This window comes from Corvus cornix, chromosome 5 (assembly GCF_000738735.6).
Source record: "Corvus cornix cornix isolate S_Up_H32 chromosome 5, ASM73873v5, whole genome shotgun sequence".
Taxonomy (NCBI): Eukaryota; Metazoa; Chordata; class Aves; order Passeriformes; family Corvidae; genus Corvus; species Corvus cornix.
In genome coordinates, this window is record NC_046335.1 from 22,071,231 (window position 1) to 22,087,103 (window position 15,873).

At 51.7% G+C, this 15,873-nt stretch overlaps 2 protein-coding genes across 6 annotated transcripts in view; both read left to right on the top strand.

The window, feature by feature from the left end:
* Positions 1-5,916, top strand: part of POMT2 (protein O-mannosyltransferase 2) — a 36,620-nt gene extending 30,704 nt beyond the window's left edge. For both annotated transcript variants that reach the window (XR_005602094.1, XR_005602095.1), the window contains exons 22-23: positions 5,505-5,600; positions 5,817-5,916. The gene's annotated coding sequence lies outside the window, so the exon portion shown is untranslated. The remainder of the gene's footprint in view (positions 1-5,504; positions 5,601-5,816) is intronic.
* Positions 5,917-6,022: 106 nt separating this feature from the next.
* Positions 6,023-13,356, top strand: NGB (neuroglobin). Of its 4 annotated transcripts, none has more exons than XM_039553254.1 (5): positions 6,023-6,099; positions 7,510-7,602; positions 8,265-8,376; positions 9,903-10,022; positions 11,155-13,356. In XM_039553254.1, the coding sequence occupies exons 2-5, from the start codon at positions 7,514-7,516 to the stop codon at positions 11,299-11,301; spliced, it is 468 nt and encodes a 155-aa protein (XP_039409188.1). In that variant the 5' UTR covers positions 6,023-6,099; positions 7,510-7,513; the 3' UTR covers positions 11,302-13,356. The 4 variants fall into 4 exon arrangements, with proteins under 4 accessions (XP_039409188.1, XP_039409186.1, XP_039409187.1 ...); XM_039553252.1 differs by lacking the exon at positions 6,023-6,099 and adding an exon at positions 6,743-6,937; XM_039553253.1 differs by lacking the exons at positions 6,023-6,099; positions 7,510-7,602 and adding an exon at positions 6,745-6,937.
* The last annotated feature ends 2,517 nt before the right edge of the window (positions 13,357-15,873 follow it).

Below are 15,873 nucleotides of genomic sequence, written 5' to 3' on the forward strand. Positions count from 1 at the left end.
TCACTGCCCTCTAAAGGAAGAATGACTTCTTTCTGCAGGTAAGTGATCTCACGTGGGTGAACACTGGTAACTGCTTCCAATTTCCACTTGATTTGAACCTGCTGGATTTGTAGGCTTCTAGATTCCAGCCATCAGCCCGTTATCTGTTCCTCAACAAGAATGAGGCTTTTTTACAACCTGGTGTTTTAATACAGATTTTGTGCTCTGTCTTCAAGATGCCTCTTAATCTTCTATTTTCTAACCAAATAGAAGCTGCCAATGCAAGTTGCTTCCTTTGGCCCTCAATCTCCCATGACTCCGTTCTCATTTTTTTCGGTTTACCCATAAGGTTTCCCAAACTGCACCATGTCTTCCATCAGTCTCCTCATGCTCATATGCTGAAATCATAGGGATTTCATCTTCACTACACCCACCACTGCTGCCTGGTTTATGTCCTAGGATTGTGGCTGAACACCTTGGAGTTGTTTTCTAATACACCACCACTAACTCTGTAACTCTGGCCCATGTAAAGCATGCTCTGGAAATAGAACATTTGTGCTTTAGAGAAAGGGTGTAAGTCTAACAAGCATTATAATAGTTGTAAATTGCTTTTCCATTGTTACCCTTCTTGTGTCATTGCTTTATCTCTATATTGCATCCAAAGCCCATCATCTTGTTGTCATGAAGCTGACAAAAGATAGTCTTATGTCTTCATTCACCTGACCTATTTTTTTCTCCATATATTTTAGGATGAGGTGGTCTTGAAGTACCTGGGTTTCTCCATTGATCAGAATGGGAGTTTAGATTATGTGTCCTTATGAAAGCATCAGTGTTGGATCAGCTGAGTCACACCCTGGCAGTGTGCTGGTGCCTTGCAGTGCTTTAGGGACAATAACTGTTCAGTTACTAGGTGGAGAATGAAAGCAGCTGAAAAGTGGGGAGAATCAGTTAAGATGAGAATGTGAACATGCATAAGATCATACATTCTTGGCTTGTATCAGAAACAGTGTGGCCAGCAGGACCAAGGCAATGATTGTCCCCTTCTCAGCACAGGTGAGGCAACACCTCAAATCCTGTGTTCAGTTTTGGGGTCCCTCATGTCAAGAAAGACATTGAGGTACGGGAGTGTGTCCAGAGAAGGGCAACAGAGCTGGTGAAGGGTCTGGAGCACGAGTCTGATGAGGAGCAGCTGAGGGAACTGGGGTTGTTTAGCCTGAAGAAAAGGAGGCTCGGAGGACCTTATTTCTCTCTACAACTACCTGAAAGGAGGCTGTAGCCAGGTGGGGGTTGGCCTCTTCTCTCAGGTAATAAGGGACAGGATCAGAGGAAATGGCCTCAAGTTGTACAGGCCAGGTTTAGTTTGAATATAAGGAAAAATTTCTTCACTCTGAGGGTGGCCAGGCATTGAAACAGCCTGCCCAGGGAAGTGGTGGAACTACCATACATTAAAGTGTACAAAAAACACATAGATGTGACACCTGGGGACATGGTTTAGTGGTGAGTCCAGCAGTGCAGTTTGCAGGTGAAAAATTCCTCATTGTACTGGAGAATTATTTTTGACAAAGCCCCAAAACTGGAATGGCTTAGATAGGTGCGGAGGAAAAGGTCTCAAGCCAGAAGTGTCCCACACGTAGAAGGAAAAATACATGGGGTTTGCTTTGAGACCAGATGGCTGAGTGCAAAGCTGAGGTATGGGAATGCTGGCACAGCCCTGACATGAAGGAATGGGTGCAGTAAAATACAAAATCTTTGTTTTAATAGGTCATATAAAAAATGCTATTCCTGGAGACAACTACTGCAGGTCAAATGTTTGTAAGAGATGGGCTAATCAATAGTGTCAATTTAAATTGCAAGGAGGAGAACAGAGAGTGCAAAGATCAGAGAAAAGACGATCAATGACCACTTGAGAGACCAGCAGTGCTTCTGACTGAAACAAGTCCAGGGGGGAGCTACAGAGGAGTCTCCACAATGAGTCCTTTTACAAGCTTTTGCCATGATGTTTCAGCAGCTGAAGGATGAGCCAGTCCAGATGCATAAGGACAATCGGAAGGAGATCCAAGACCATATGCACCATCCCTAGATAGGACAGAAGCCCAGTAGCTGTGCTAACACAATGCTTGCCAAGTTGCCAGGCATATTAGCTAGAGCACCATGTTGAGCTAATGAGGCTGGAGAGCTTTTTGCTTGCATCCCACCAGCTTGGGGTGCACATACCTCCAGAGCTGTTATGGTCTTACGACCAAATTCAGCTTGTGTGTCAAGACTGACATGGTCTTGAACTCTTTGAACTCACTTTGGTAGAGTGATTTACAAAAGGCAGGGGTTGCTTCCTGGAAGATCAGCCTGGTGGTGTTGGGTTATCATTGTGCTAGGGAGCTCAAGGTGAATAACATCTGGGGTAAGGTCTAAACATCTACAAGTGCCAGACCTGGTCCGACAGCTCAGTGTAATCCCCTTTGACCTTTCTCACCACTTCATGTCCGGTCATCCCAGGACGGTTTTCACCTGCCTGTACAAATATTCCCTAGCTGGCCACAGGATATTCAAGATAAACCTGGGGATGTCTAGCAAACTGAATTCAAAAAAAGTTTTTCATTTTAATCTGCTGTTGAATCCTCTCTCTGCTCCTTCTCCCGCTGCCTATCCCTCTCCCTTTAGCCCAGATCCCCACCAGTGAGGGTGGTAGTGCTGCCCTGTTCTCTCCACAGTCATGGTGGCAGCAAGCAAGCTCTGCAGCTCATCTTAATCATTTTATGTACAAGATTATTATCTCCTGTATTGCTTTTGATTCTTGTTATGTAACCGTATTTCGTGACTTGCTTTGCTACTGAGCTGTGCCGCACCATGGCCTGAGGGGGTAACTTGAGAAGACTTTGGGAAACATTGCATGATTTCTGCTCCCACCTGACGATGGTGATGGGAGTCTGGGAAAAAGAGAACCTGTCATAATCTCTGGGTTTGAGGCTGGGGACAAGGGGAAACAAAGGGGATTAGTCAAGCCCAGGGCTCTGTATCCTAAGTGAGCAGGAAGCCTGAGGCAGATAGATCAGAGTGTCATTATTCATGAAGACTCACAGATGCAGAATTGGAAATGAGCAGGACTTCAATGACCTGGGATATACGGGAGATACGGGATTGTTAGTGCAGCAGCTGGGATGAAAATTGACAGTGCCACAGCAGCACGTGCAAAGCAGTCACCCCTGGGCCAGGCAGATAGGGCCTCCCTGGGCAGGGAGGGTTGTTCTCCAGATGCTGTGAACCCGGAGGGCTGGGCTGGGGACTGGCATTTGCAAGCTTGTTCCTACTTCTGCCACACTGTTTCACGAGACTGGGCAACTTTCTTTCCATGTGGGTAAACTGAGGCACTGAACAAGTAAAGCTGACTCTTGGCAAGGGAAGTTAAGAGTGTTGGTACTGTAACGTGAAGCAGCTCTAGATTACAATAATGAAACCCACTGCAAACTAAAAAGATTATAAATTTGTGTTCTCCCAAAGCACAAAAGATCATTCTTATCCTCTTTGCATGTCAGTGAATTTCTCTGAAAACCTCCCTCCCCTTTCTTCAAGTGGTCTACCAATGATTTTGGAGCAGTCTGTGCTGCTGACCTGTTTGTTCTTCACTCATGAGAGTTCCAGGGACCGTCTTGCAGAAATCCAAGAGCAGTTCAGGAAAGAGCTGAACTGCCTGGTTAGGTACATGGAGCCAAGGGAGCTGGGAACCATCACAGAAAAACCTCAGACCATGGAAACATCTGCAGTTCTCAACCTTTTGCTGAGATTCTCGTGCTTGAGGGCTCACAAAACATTTGGAACAAGAAGAGAGGTTTTCTTGTTTGCTTCCTTGTGCTTAAATCCTCTCTGGACTTGACTTGTGCTCTCAGCACCTCAGTGCTGTGACAGCAGGAGGAACTGTGACAGCCTTGTAGCTGCAAGGGAGAAGCTGTTTTGCACACAGGCAAGAGCACCGTCTCTCCCAAACCCTCGGTCTTTTAAATCACTTGATTGGTGGTTTGGATGTTTCTTATCCCTGAGCTCTCCCTGTCTCCCATCTCAAGTCCCTCCTTGCAGCTCCTTCCTCCTGTGTTGGAAGACCTGTGCTGCCACAGGGGGAAAAATGCTGGGTTTATTAAGAGAGTGGAGATGCATCCATGCCAGAAGGCAGCAAAGGGATGGATTCCCTGTTCAGATGATCAGGGAAGATGGGGAAACTGCTCCTGAATGTATCCTGCCCAGAAAGAGCTGTTGCTGGGGGGCAGGGAAGAGTTCTTAGACTCTGCTGTGTGTCATATCTATTTGGGGTTTGGGTACCAAGAGGTGGGTGGGAATTTGGCCAGACCATTGCCCCTTTCATCAGCTGAGGCACCCATATTTTCCATGGAAGGAAGGCATATCATTGCTGAGAGAAGGTGCAGGGGGGAACATTTTGGACAAGAGCCACCATTTTCTTTTGCCATCATGGCTTCACTGCTATTGTCTGAGACACCCTTTCCATCAGGAACAATGGCTAAACCTGTACTTAGTTGTTGCCCTGGGATAGAGTAGCTGATATGGTGCCCTGTGTGGACGGGAGAAAAGGTGTCCCACATCCCAACAAATCTTCAGGAACTGATCTCTGTTAACTACAACTTGCTTTTGTGGATTTTCTCTTCCTCCACTATCAGCCAGCTCTGAATATATTCAAAATGTTGCTAGGCAAATAATCAGCCTTGGTTGTTGCTCTGACTGTACATATGTGCTTCAACTCTGCTCCTCAGTATGCCGTGGCCCGGGATGACTCTCCATGCTCCTTTCCAGTGCCCTGGCAGCACTCCACTGCCTATCTGTTCTACCCTTTATTGTTAGCAGGGCCAGGCTGAACTGTCCAGCCAGGCTCTGGTGAAGCTCCACATCTGTGTGGTTGTGACAATCGGCTGAAATGTCAGAGTACCTTGCACAGATGACATATGATGACACTTCTTGCTTGTTGCTGGTTCGCTCGATCAGCCGCAAGATAGCTAAAGGTTAATGTTTGCATTGGCTCTGCAGGGCTGGTCTTCTCCGCCCTGCTGGCATTAACCCTATATTTCCCGCTGCTCTCCCAGCTGCCCTGTCAGGCTCCTTGCAGTTTCAGCGGTTATCATCACAGTGACTTATCATCAGTGTGAACATACCCTTTGAAACCACACAGTTAAGATGCTGTTTTATTTGACTCCTTAGTCCCATCTGACAGTACCTTTTTTTTTTTTTTTGGAGTTTGTTGCACTCTTCCTTCAAGCGCCCAACTTTAGGACAGGGTTCTTCAGCTTCCTTTACTGCATGTGGAGCTTTTCCTATGCAGCATCTTATCTGGTCTGTGCTGGGAATGCAAGGTCTCAAAATCCTGAGAGAACAGGTAATTTATTTTGGCACTTGCAGAGCCGTCTCGGGTGGCTTCCTGCTGTCACTGCAGTCAGTGCTGTCACTCCAGCTCTATAGGAGAAAGGCCCCTGGGAGACAAGCTGGGGCTGAGAACATAACATTGTGCCTTTGAACTTGTCTCCTCCCAGGGAATGTTTTCAGAAGAACTTCCTTTCTGCCTACATTGAGTCAATGCGCTCCTGGGATGGGTCGGAGGCTGCTGTCATTTCTCCTGATTACCAGAAGTAAGTCTGATGTACAGAAGCAGAACTTGTAATAAGATCCGAACAATTGTTATTTTGGTGCAGACTGTGATGGTTTCAGTAATATTTGCACTTTTGTATTGCTCTCATCCTTCTGAAAACCTTAACTTTCCTGACTTCCCTTGTGCTGCTTGAGACCTCATTTGCCTTTTCTTGCTTTGTTTCCTCTGTGCTGCATAAATCCTGGCGCCAAATTAGGAAGTGTCTGAACAGTAAAGATAAAGAGAACCTGTGCATCCTGAACACATTTGACAAAGATGACATCTTCTCATCTGCTATTGACAACTTTGCCTGGTTCAGCTGGCATAATTAGCCTTAGACACGTACCTTGCAGTGTCTAGGATGCATCTTCCTGTGGAGATGGCAGGTGGCTGCGTGGCATCCAAAGTCTCAGTGGAAGTGGCCAAGAGCAAGAGGATGCTGTGGAGCATCGCTGAGGCCCTCCCAAGCAAAGTTACACTCAGAGGGAGCTGTGCTGATGGTGAGCGAAGGTGGCCGGGTCCCGGTGGTCTCCTCGCTGGCAGGGCTCTGCCCTGTTGCTTCACTCGTAAAATCAGGACGACAGGAAATGTCAACTGTGAACCAGCTGAACTTTCTGCTCTGTCCCGCGGCCCCGGGATAGGGAAGTTTGGGCATTTTGAATTACTTTTTTCTTCCTTCCATCTCTCCTTCCTTCCTTCCTTCCTTCCTTCCTTCCTTCCCTCCTTCCTTCCTTCCTTCCTTCCTTCCTTCCTTCCTTCCTTCCTTCCTTCCTTCCTTCCTTCCTTCCTTCCTTCCTTCCTTCCTTCCTTCCTTCCTTCCTTCCTTCCTTCCTTCCTTCCTTCCTTCCTTCCTTCCTTCCTTCCTTCCTTCCTTCCTTCCTTCCTTCCTTCCTTCCTTCCTTCCTTCCTTCCTTCTTTCTTTCCTTCCTTCCTTCCTTCCTTCCTTCTCCCGAGTGGGAAATACTCGGTGAGCTCTTCCTTCCCCGGCCGGGGCAGCCGCGGTGGGGCAGAGTGTCCACGGGGCTCGGCGGTGCCGGCGGGCGGAGCGCGGGTGCGGCCACGGCGGGGGCGGGGGCGGGACCCCCGGGGGGCGCGGGGGCAGCGCCGGCACCCCCCGGCGGAGCGAGGGCGGGCGGCCACAGCTCGCCGCCCCTGAGCCCGCGGAGCCGCGGCACCAGCGCCTCGCCTCGCCTCGCCTCGGGCGGCGAGGGGCAGGGCCCCCGCCCCCGCCATGGAGAGCGGGATGCCGCTGTCGGGCGGGCAGCGAGCGCTGATCCGGGAGAGCTGGCAGCGGGTGAGCGGCAGCCCCGTGCAGCACGGCCTCGTCCTCTTCACCAGGTGAGCGGCGCGATGCGGCCACCGGCACCCCGGTCCCGGCCTCCTGCCCGCCCGCACCGACCCGTGCTCCGCTTCTTGGAGAGAAACGCTTCCCTGTGCTTGGCGAAGGCGCGTGGCCGGCTCCCCTCCCCCGGCCTCTCTCCCTTCCCATGGCTGGGGTCCGCGGGGAGCCGAAGCCCCTCCGCCGCCGAGCCGCAGGTGCCGTGCGGCAGCGGCGTGGAGCAGGGCTGGGCTCCGCTCCTCGCTGCTGCCCTACCTTTCCCACGCTTCGCGAGTGAGAACTTTGCCACAAGGAGACGGAGAGTGAGAGAAAAGCGGCGGGCAGGTTTTGTGCGTTTCTGCCCACCGATCCTCTGCCTTGTCACCGCGACTTCTGCTCTTCGAAGGGGCTGTGTGCCCGCTTGGCTCTGGGGAGAGTGTGGAAGGGGCCGCGCGGTCGTTCCCTGATCAGGGAAGTGCTGTGCAGCCCCAAACACAGACCTGGCCGACAGGGAAGGATCCAGTCGCAGGGCAGAGGAAATGGTGTGCCGGGTGCAATGGCTGATACCCAGCTTCTTGCCTCTCCTAAGCAGATTAATGTACCAATTATGTGAAGAGAAAAAAGGAAAAATCAATGAAAAGTCGCTTGAAAAGGACAGTTGGAGAGTTGATGAGCAGCTTCTGGAGTGAGTGGGATCCAAATCTACCAGAGCAGTGACAACAACGTGGGGGAAGAGGGATGCAGTAGTTTAATGTGCGGGATGAGAAGAGAGACCGTCTTGCCTGAATTACTGGTGGCCTGTTATATCTACCTGGGTGGCTGCTACTGAGTCCCATATGTGCCTGACATACAGGGGCAGGGGGCGGGGAGAGAGGAGAAAGGAGCTGGTGATGGTGTCGAGTGGGGCATCAGCTGAGCTTTTACATGCCCCCCTTTGTCCAGACGGCTGCTGGAGCTTGGAGGCCTTCCCTGATTTGGCAGCTTTGGGGTTCAAGGGGATCAAAAAGTGGGAATGGGAGGAGTTGACACAACAACCAAGACTTTGGGGAGAAGGGCCAGGCTGGGAGGAACTCCAGAGGGCTGAGACTAGTTCTCAGGTGCCATGAACATGGATCCAAGAGCTGGGGCTATGGGATAGAGAAACAGAAAGGGTTTTTGTCTATAGGTAATCTGGATTGCCCCAAACTAAAACTTTTCAGAACTTTTGGATCTTTTACAGGTGGGGAGGGATCAGTAGGTGGGAAGGGAGGCAGAAGTGGGTTGTGGGTGTGCTGCTGTTGGGGTGAGCAGGACTTCAGATAAACCTGAGGAAATGAGAAAATGGGGCGTTCTTCCTTGCTGTTGCAGGTTGTTTGACTTGGATCCTGACCTGCTGCCCCTTTTCCAGTACAACTGCAAGCAGTTTGCCAGCCCTCAGGAGTGCCTCTCTGCCCCTGAGTTCCTGGATCACATCAGGAAGGTGAGAGAGGGGCTGTGGCATGGCTGGAGCACAGCCTCCATGGAGGAAGAAACCCTTAGGCAATGATTTGGGACTGTGGTGTGTCTGACCAGGGAATGCATGGGAAGTCTCCTTCTGAGATGGTAACTGCAGGCGTTGCTCATGCTAGCAGAAGGCCAGGACAAAGTGTCCTACAACAGCAGGGAGGGGATGAGAATGCAGATTATGGTGGCTAAGAGGCACCATGCTGATTTCCATGCCCTCATCTGAGAGTGGATTGCTTCCTGTGAAAGCTGAAAGAGTCCTTCCCCTACCATGGAGGTGCCTACCAGAGAGCTCACCTCTGTCCAGATGAGGACTGAAGCCCTGTGCTTCGCTGACCAGGAGGTGGCACAGAGCTGGGCAGTGGGCCAGGCTTCCCTGGACCCACTGCTATGGAGAGGCTGTTGGTGCGGCTGCAGAGCCAGAAGGCCCACAGCACCTCTCAGAGAGTCTCTGAGGGAGTGCTGCAGTACACACTCACCTCCCCCCAAAGCAGAGAAAGGAGCAATGGTGAGGAGAGGCTCAGGCATGCATACAAGTACACCTGGTCAGCAGAGACCCTTTGCTGAACCCTGAAGAGCAGTCATGCTGGGGCAGAGCTCAGCCTTGGCTTGCAGATGCCTTCACAAACTGCCTGGTTCCATCTTTAAACCAGTTCGGTGCTTTGCTTGCCTGTCTTTATTCCTTGTGTAGAGGCTGTTTCAGGACTGAGCTCCTCTGATAGCTGCAAGCTTTTTGTTATTTTCCAGCCTCTCTTTATTGGTAAAGTTAAGATTATTGCCTTGAGCTGAAATAGTTCTTTGCTCTTGTTGGAGATAAATTGCCTGTTGAAATTATAGAGCACAAATCTATCACCTCTTGGCTTTGCTAAGGTAACCATGCCCTGCCTTTAATCTCTTCTTCTAATTTGGCGTGTTTGTTCCCTTCATCCTTCATTAAATCTTTTCTGTCCTGTTTCCATTTGGCTGTTAATGCTCCTGGGAGATTATGGTATATGTTTTACCAGACCACGTCAAGAGATCTGGCTGTAGTTTCCACCCCATCTCTTCAAAATACCTTGGCTGATCTTAGAATTGGAGCGGCCTTATTCACAATTGCACCATTTTGGCAAGTTCTAACTGGAAACTCTAGTCCTAGCAACTTCTGGGGTTCCCATGCCATTGTCCTGGGGTCCTAGGAGCTGTAATGACTGCATCAGCATTAGGTCTTAACCTGCAACTGCTTTGCTGTATGGCTGTTTATCCCCTCTGGGACAGGGTGGTCAGCAGTGCTGCTTGCTATGCAACTCTGGTAGTGTCCCATGGAAGGTTGTGGTGTGTGCTGCTGCCAGCCTCACTGATGTGACACACGCATCACAGTAGAGCAAGGGAAAGCTCAGAGGGCATCTGGGCTGGGAGGGGGTCAGGCTGACAAGGGTGAAGTAGAGGGTCAGACACTTTGTTTCCTCTGGGAGGGAAGCAGAACCTTTCTGTTAATGCCATTCTGCCTTTCTGCTCCTGTGCTAGGTGATGCTGGTGATTGATGCTGCTGTGAGCCACCTGGAGAACTTGTCCTGCCTGGAAGAGTATCTGTGCAACCTTGGCAAGAAGCACCAGGCAGTTGGTGTGAAGGTTGAGTCTTTCTCGGTGAGGTGTCCTCTCTTGTCCCGCTGTGGCTGTGTTTTCACCCCTGCCTGCAACCCTCAGCTGTCCCCATCCTTCTTCTGGGTCCAGCTGTCTGGAGAGAAAGCTGGTGGCTCGGGGCAGCCTGTCCAAGGTGCTGATACCAATGTAGTGACACTGCCCCAATGAGGGGAACCCTTGAGCTCCCCTTGTTTTCTGCGCTTGCCCAGTAAGCCCAGGCAGAAAGGACAGATGGGACCAAGGCATTTCCACTGTTTGAAGAGGACCATGGTTTAGGACACTGCAGTCCCTCCCGTGCCACAGGGTTGCAGGCTCAGCCTTTGCCCTGGATCCTTTGCATCTAATGCTCTGGGCAAACCTCACCCCACCTGGAAAAGGGAGCATTCACCTCTCTGTGTCTGCACTGGGATGGGGTTACTGCACCTCAGCCCCTGCTTCCTCGATGGCAGTAAGACCTGAGCATCTTCCATATTAAACCCTTGATTACTCCTCTCCTGCCATCAAGCATGGACAGGAATGCAGCAGGTTCAAGAAAAGCTTTCTAACCAACACATGGTTATCATGGTATATCATTCCTGATATTGCTAGCTTTTGTTCTCTTCAGAGGCAGCAGGGTCCATTTTGTTCGGGGTAGTGATCCCCACCAGCCCTGCAGTGTGGGGGTGCTCCTGCATGGGGCTGCTCACAGCTCTGTGAGGAGCAGTGCCCAGTGGAGAAGCCTGAGAGGCGTCGAGGCAGTGTGGGGTCTGACCCACTCTCCTGACATCAGGGCCTTGCTCAGCTCTGCTGCTCCACTGCTGTGCCAAGGGATAGGGCCAGCTACCTGCACCTGGGAGCCACAGAAATTGGATGTGTACCTTTACCCCGGTGTTACATGTGCAGTGTCAGCCTTTGCTCTCTCACTTCCACTCCCCACTCATCCATGGTGAGGGCCAGCATAGGGCAGGGGAAGGGGATGACATGGGCTGGTTCTGGGTCCCCTCTGACCAGCCAGGGACTGGAGGGGCCTGGTACTGTTGGTAGAAGAGGAGCAGGTGCCCTGCACTGGCAGAAGTCAAAAATGTGACAAAGGGAGACAAGGGACTGCATGTCATCCTCTGGTGCTGAGCCTGACACCTCCCCGTTTGGTTTGCAGACTGTCGGTGAGTCCTTGCTGTACATGCTGGAGAAATGCCTTGGTGCTGCCTTCAGCCCAGAGGTGCAGGAAGCTTGGAGCAAACTCTACAATGCTGTGGTGAAAGCCATGCAACGTGGCTGGGAGACCCTTCCAGAAGGGGACTAGATCCTGCCAGCCATCCCTGTCCCTGACCATGCAGCAGTCCTGAGCACGGGGAACACTCACGCCACACTCTCTGCCTCCCCCCACCTCTGTCTCCCAGTGTGCACCAGCCCATGGCTGTCTCCACGCTCACACGTGCTGCGGGGCTCTCCCGTGATTCCACCCTGCTTCAACACGAGCGTGTCTCTGCCTTTGCTAAGGGCTGTCAGGGTGCGTCCCTGCAGCGAGGCCTGGCAGTGCCACAGCACAGGTGCCACCCTGCCCCGAGTTCCTTAGGGAGCACCACCACCCATGTACCTACTCTGGTTTTCAGCTTGCTCATCTTCCCTCCTCTTGGACCCACCCTAGTGGGTCACCAGTTAGGTGACAGCTGGCATAGGCCTCTTGGGCTTATTTGCCTGAAACCCTGTTTGCTGTGCTTTACCTGCCAGGTCTGACACTCTTCAGTCCTCCTGCACTGCTGTACCTGGTTCAGCTGTGGCAGTGATGGATTTGGCTCCATCCAGGGGGAAAGGCAGCAAGAGGGCGGGTCACACCACGTGGCTGTCCTCAAACCTTGCAGAGTTTTCCCTCTCTCCCTTCACCAACACATTACTACCAGATGGTTAATTTCAGTGCTTTCTTCTGCCTTGCCTCTGATCTGGATGGGATCCCTGGCTTTTCCCCATGTCAGGTTGGCCACAACCCAGTAGGTTTCCTAGGGATGCTTCAGGCAGTGGTGTCACATTAATCCCAAGATGAGACTGTGTTTGGCAGGGCTGGGCTGCCAGCTGAAAGGCTTTGTGTTGATTTGGCCAGTTGGCTTAACCTTAGAGCCATCTGAAATGCAGCAGCAGCAGTGTCTGTTTACTGCTTTATGTTAAGGAAAATAAAGTAAATCCAAGGAAAAGATGTCTTAAAATAAAAATGAAGGTTGCAATCGTGCCATAGCAACAACTTCCAGAAATTCTGGCTCTTGGCCAGAGGAAGCATAGCTGGAATCTTTCTGCTGATGCTGTCAGAATCTGGAGCGCTTCCCAGCTGCTCACAGTACCCATCTGCAGAGTTCCTCACCCTCATAAGACTGAGGAGATAGCATCTGCTGGAAGAAATCCCAGAGAATTGCTGAGAGGCAGCACCTGAGGGCTCTGGTGAGGGGGTTGAATGTGAGTGCTTTGAGAAAGAGTTCATCTTTATGGGGAAGTCACTGTGGAACAAGCAGAACCATGCTTCTAGCCACCACTAGCCCCAGAGCAAGGACATGGAGCAATTATTCAGTTACAGGCAGCACTTTTTTTGTTGCTTCTTCTTCAGGACAGGAGGAGCCTGGTGTTGAGGTCTGACATGGTCCTGTCCTGGAGATACATTCCTCCTATTCTCAGATGTCCTTCACTCTGGGGCACGAGAAGGCTGCCTGCTCAGCGTGACAGGGCTTCTAGGCCCATGCCATGGAGGGGATGACGGGGTGCCCTGTGAGATGGATCTCTAGTTCCCTGCCGCAAGGCCAGATGGTAGCCATGGGCTTCTAGCATGTAAAGAACCCTCCAGCTGTGTTTGGGACACAAGCTAATAGGTGTGAAACAGGCAGTGAACATCCCCATGTTCCTTGTCCTCCCCATGGGACTGTGTTCTGCCTCTGCAGCCCTGCAGTGTCATGGTGTGTGTCCTGGCCCATGGCTCTCTCCATCAGCTGGGTCAGGTGAAGTCCTCCCCATTCTTGCACCTGGCAGTCAGGGATGGAGGAGCTGGGGCTGGGGTGAGACACAACTTTGATGGCATGATATGGGGCAGGAGGGTTTGGGAATGGGGATGTCATCTTTGCAACCCTGTTATGGGGCATCAGCCTTCAGCATCATGGGAGTGGGACACCTTCTGGCTCCGTGTGACAAGTACGCAGCTGTGTGATGGGTGGGGTGTGGGTGTTACTGCCCAAACCGTCCCTGCTCCCTCTAGCCTTCCCAGCTCCTTGTCTTCTGCTCTTCTGTGCCACATTTTGTGTAACTCCCAAGAGAACTGAACTACTCTATGTGCCTCTTATACCCAGCTGTACTGTTTATTAAAGAACAACAGTGAGTCTTAGCCCTTTGTGATGCCTTGTGTTTATTTTAATATAAAAGTCCCAAGCAGACCTGAAAAAAAGGATGACAGAGAGGGGTTTACTGGTTTCTTGTTGATTCCAGCTTTGGAGATATTGGTCACCAGGAGCACTTGTGTAGTGCAGCTTGACTGGCATGAGAAAGCATCCAGCAGCAAAAGCCTGTTGGGAGTTTTTTGTGCCTGGTGATTGAGTGGGTCAGCAGTGGAGGGGCTAAAAGACACCCTGCCACTAATTGCTCAGACCCTTCAAGTATAACAATCTCTAATGGAATTAGAATTTTAAGCCATCAGCTTAAAAATCTCTTTCCTGTTGTTCAGCTTCTGCTTTTGTTTTTTGACATAGCACTGGCTCACCTGTTGCTGGTCACCCACTGCTGGTCACCTGCAGCAGCAGAGCATGGCCTCATAGAGAAGTCCTGTCTGGCCCCATAGAGCATCCAACCTGCCAGCTGAACTGTGGAGTCATTCTGGCAGCCCTGCCCAGGGAGCAGCTGGTGAGGATGCAGGAGGTTGTGTCTTCTAGCATGTTCTAGCTTTGATCTGATGGGTTTCCAGCCCTGGAAGAGTTGGGCACTGGATGCTGAAGAATGGTGCCTAGAGTGGGGAAGCCAGTTCAGGCTCTGTAATAGCATTTCCTGAAGGCTGGAAACCCCAGCCTTGGCACAGGAGAGAAGTGAAAACATCTTGGGAGAGCCATGCTGCTCATCTAGGATGGGCTTGTTCCACAGGGCAATGTGTGTTGGGCTGTGAAGGGCAAGGAGAGCAGCGGAGATCTGAATGCAAAGAAATACCCCCTTTGGGTCATTGCTAAAAGACTCCAGCTCTTTCTGGCCTCAGGACTGGTGGTGGGAGCCCAAACCTGGCACTGCAGGGAGGGGCCACCACGGCAGCCTCCAGCAGCACCCCCATCTTTGCCTGTGCCTGCAGGGCGGTTTGCCATGGCTCCCACAAACTGCGCCTCTGCTGCGGCTGCTGCCCAGCAGGGATGCTCCTGTCACTGTCTGCCACCAGCCGGCACACTGGGAGACTCCATGCAACTGCTGGCCCTGGCTGTGGGGGATTCTGAGTGTGCAGGCTGCAATTAGGGAGCGGGTTCCTGAGAGGGTTCCAAGGTGGAGGTGCAGCGTGATGGGGCTGAGGGCCCTCGCTAGGCTGTGATGAGCTTCCTGGTGTGAGGGCCGGGAGAGCTGCGACTGGGGGCAATTACAGCCCTGGCTCACAGCCAGTGCTCCTGCCCAGCTCCCTGGCACAGCAATGCTCTGTGTTAACTCTGTTTACCACTCATTACAAACCATGGGGGGCCTCTGTAGGGGCATGCAATGGGGGACTGGGGTTTTAAATTTTCCAGTTTTTCACCCAAAGGGAAGCCCTCCCCATGCCTTCTGCGCTGTGCCATAAACCAGAGTGGCAGGGCTCATTCCAGGGAAGCTGTGGAGGAGCCAGCAGGAGGAACCTGCTGAAACCAGAGGCAAATCATTCAAGTAGGAATTCAGGTAAAAAGATTGTATTTTGGGAGGGAGGAGGTGAGAAAAGAGCACTGTTTTCTCAAAATCTAGAGAAGGACTTCCAAAATGGTGTTCACTCCCTTCCCTGGGACTTGCTGGTGGGCAGTTCATCCTCAGATGGGATGGGTTCCTCCTGCCCCTGCCCCTTGCTGTGGTCCCAGAGGGGCTCCAGGCTACTGTCCTGCGACCTCCAGGCAGCACCTGCACCTTTGGTGGTGTTTTGAGCCAGCTCTGCCAATGGAGTGACTGCTGACAGAAGGCAGACAAGGAAAGCACGACTGTCCCAGGACTGCAACCCATCGCCAATGTAGGGATGGTGCCAAGGGCTGTGCCAGTCTGTCTGATGGGACACAGCAAGGTGCTCTTCCACTCTGGAAACTTTGCTGCTTCTGCCCATTTGTTGGAGTTTGTTTTTATGGGGATCATAGTGGGCAGTCTGGAGGTGGGAATGCGTCCAAGCAGTCTCCTTGCCACTGAAGCCTCTGCAGGAGATCCCCAGGCAGGGTCAAATGCAGCCCACAGGTGGGAAAAGGCTCCAGTGGCAAGGGCTCCCCCTATACAGAATCACAGAATCACCAGGTTTGAAGAGACCTTCAAGATCATCATGCCCTAACCTCAACTAAACCATGGCACCGAGTGCCACATCCAATCTTTTTTAAACACATGCAGGGATCGTGACTCCACCACCTCCCTGGGCAGACAATTCCAGTACTTCACCACTCTTTCCGTAAAAAACTTTTTCCTAATATCCAACCTATATTTCCCCTGGCGCAGCTTAAGACTGTGCCCTCTCGTTCTGTCAGTTGCTGCCTGGAGAGAGACCCACCCCCACCTGATTACAACCACCCTTCAGGAAGCTGTAGAGAGTGATAAGGTCACCTCTGAGTCTCCTTTTCTCCAGACTGAACAACCCCAGCTCCCTCAGTCGTTCCTCATAGGGCTTGTGTTCCAAGTGCCAGGAAAGATGCATGGGGTGACAACGCCAGGCAGCAGC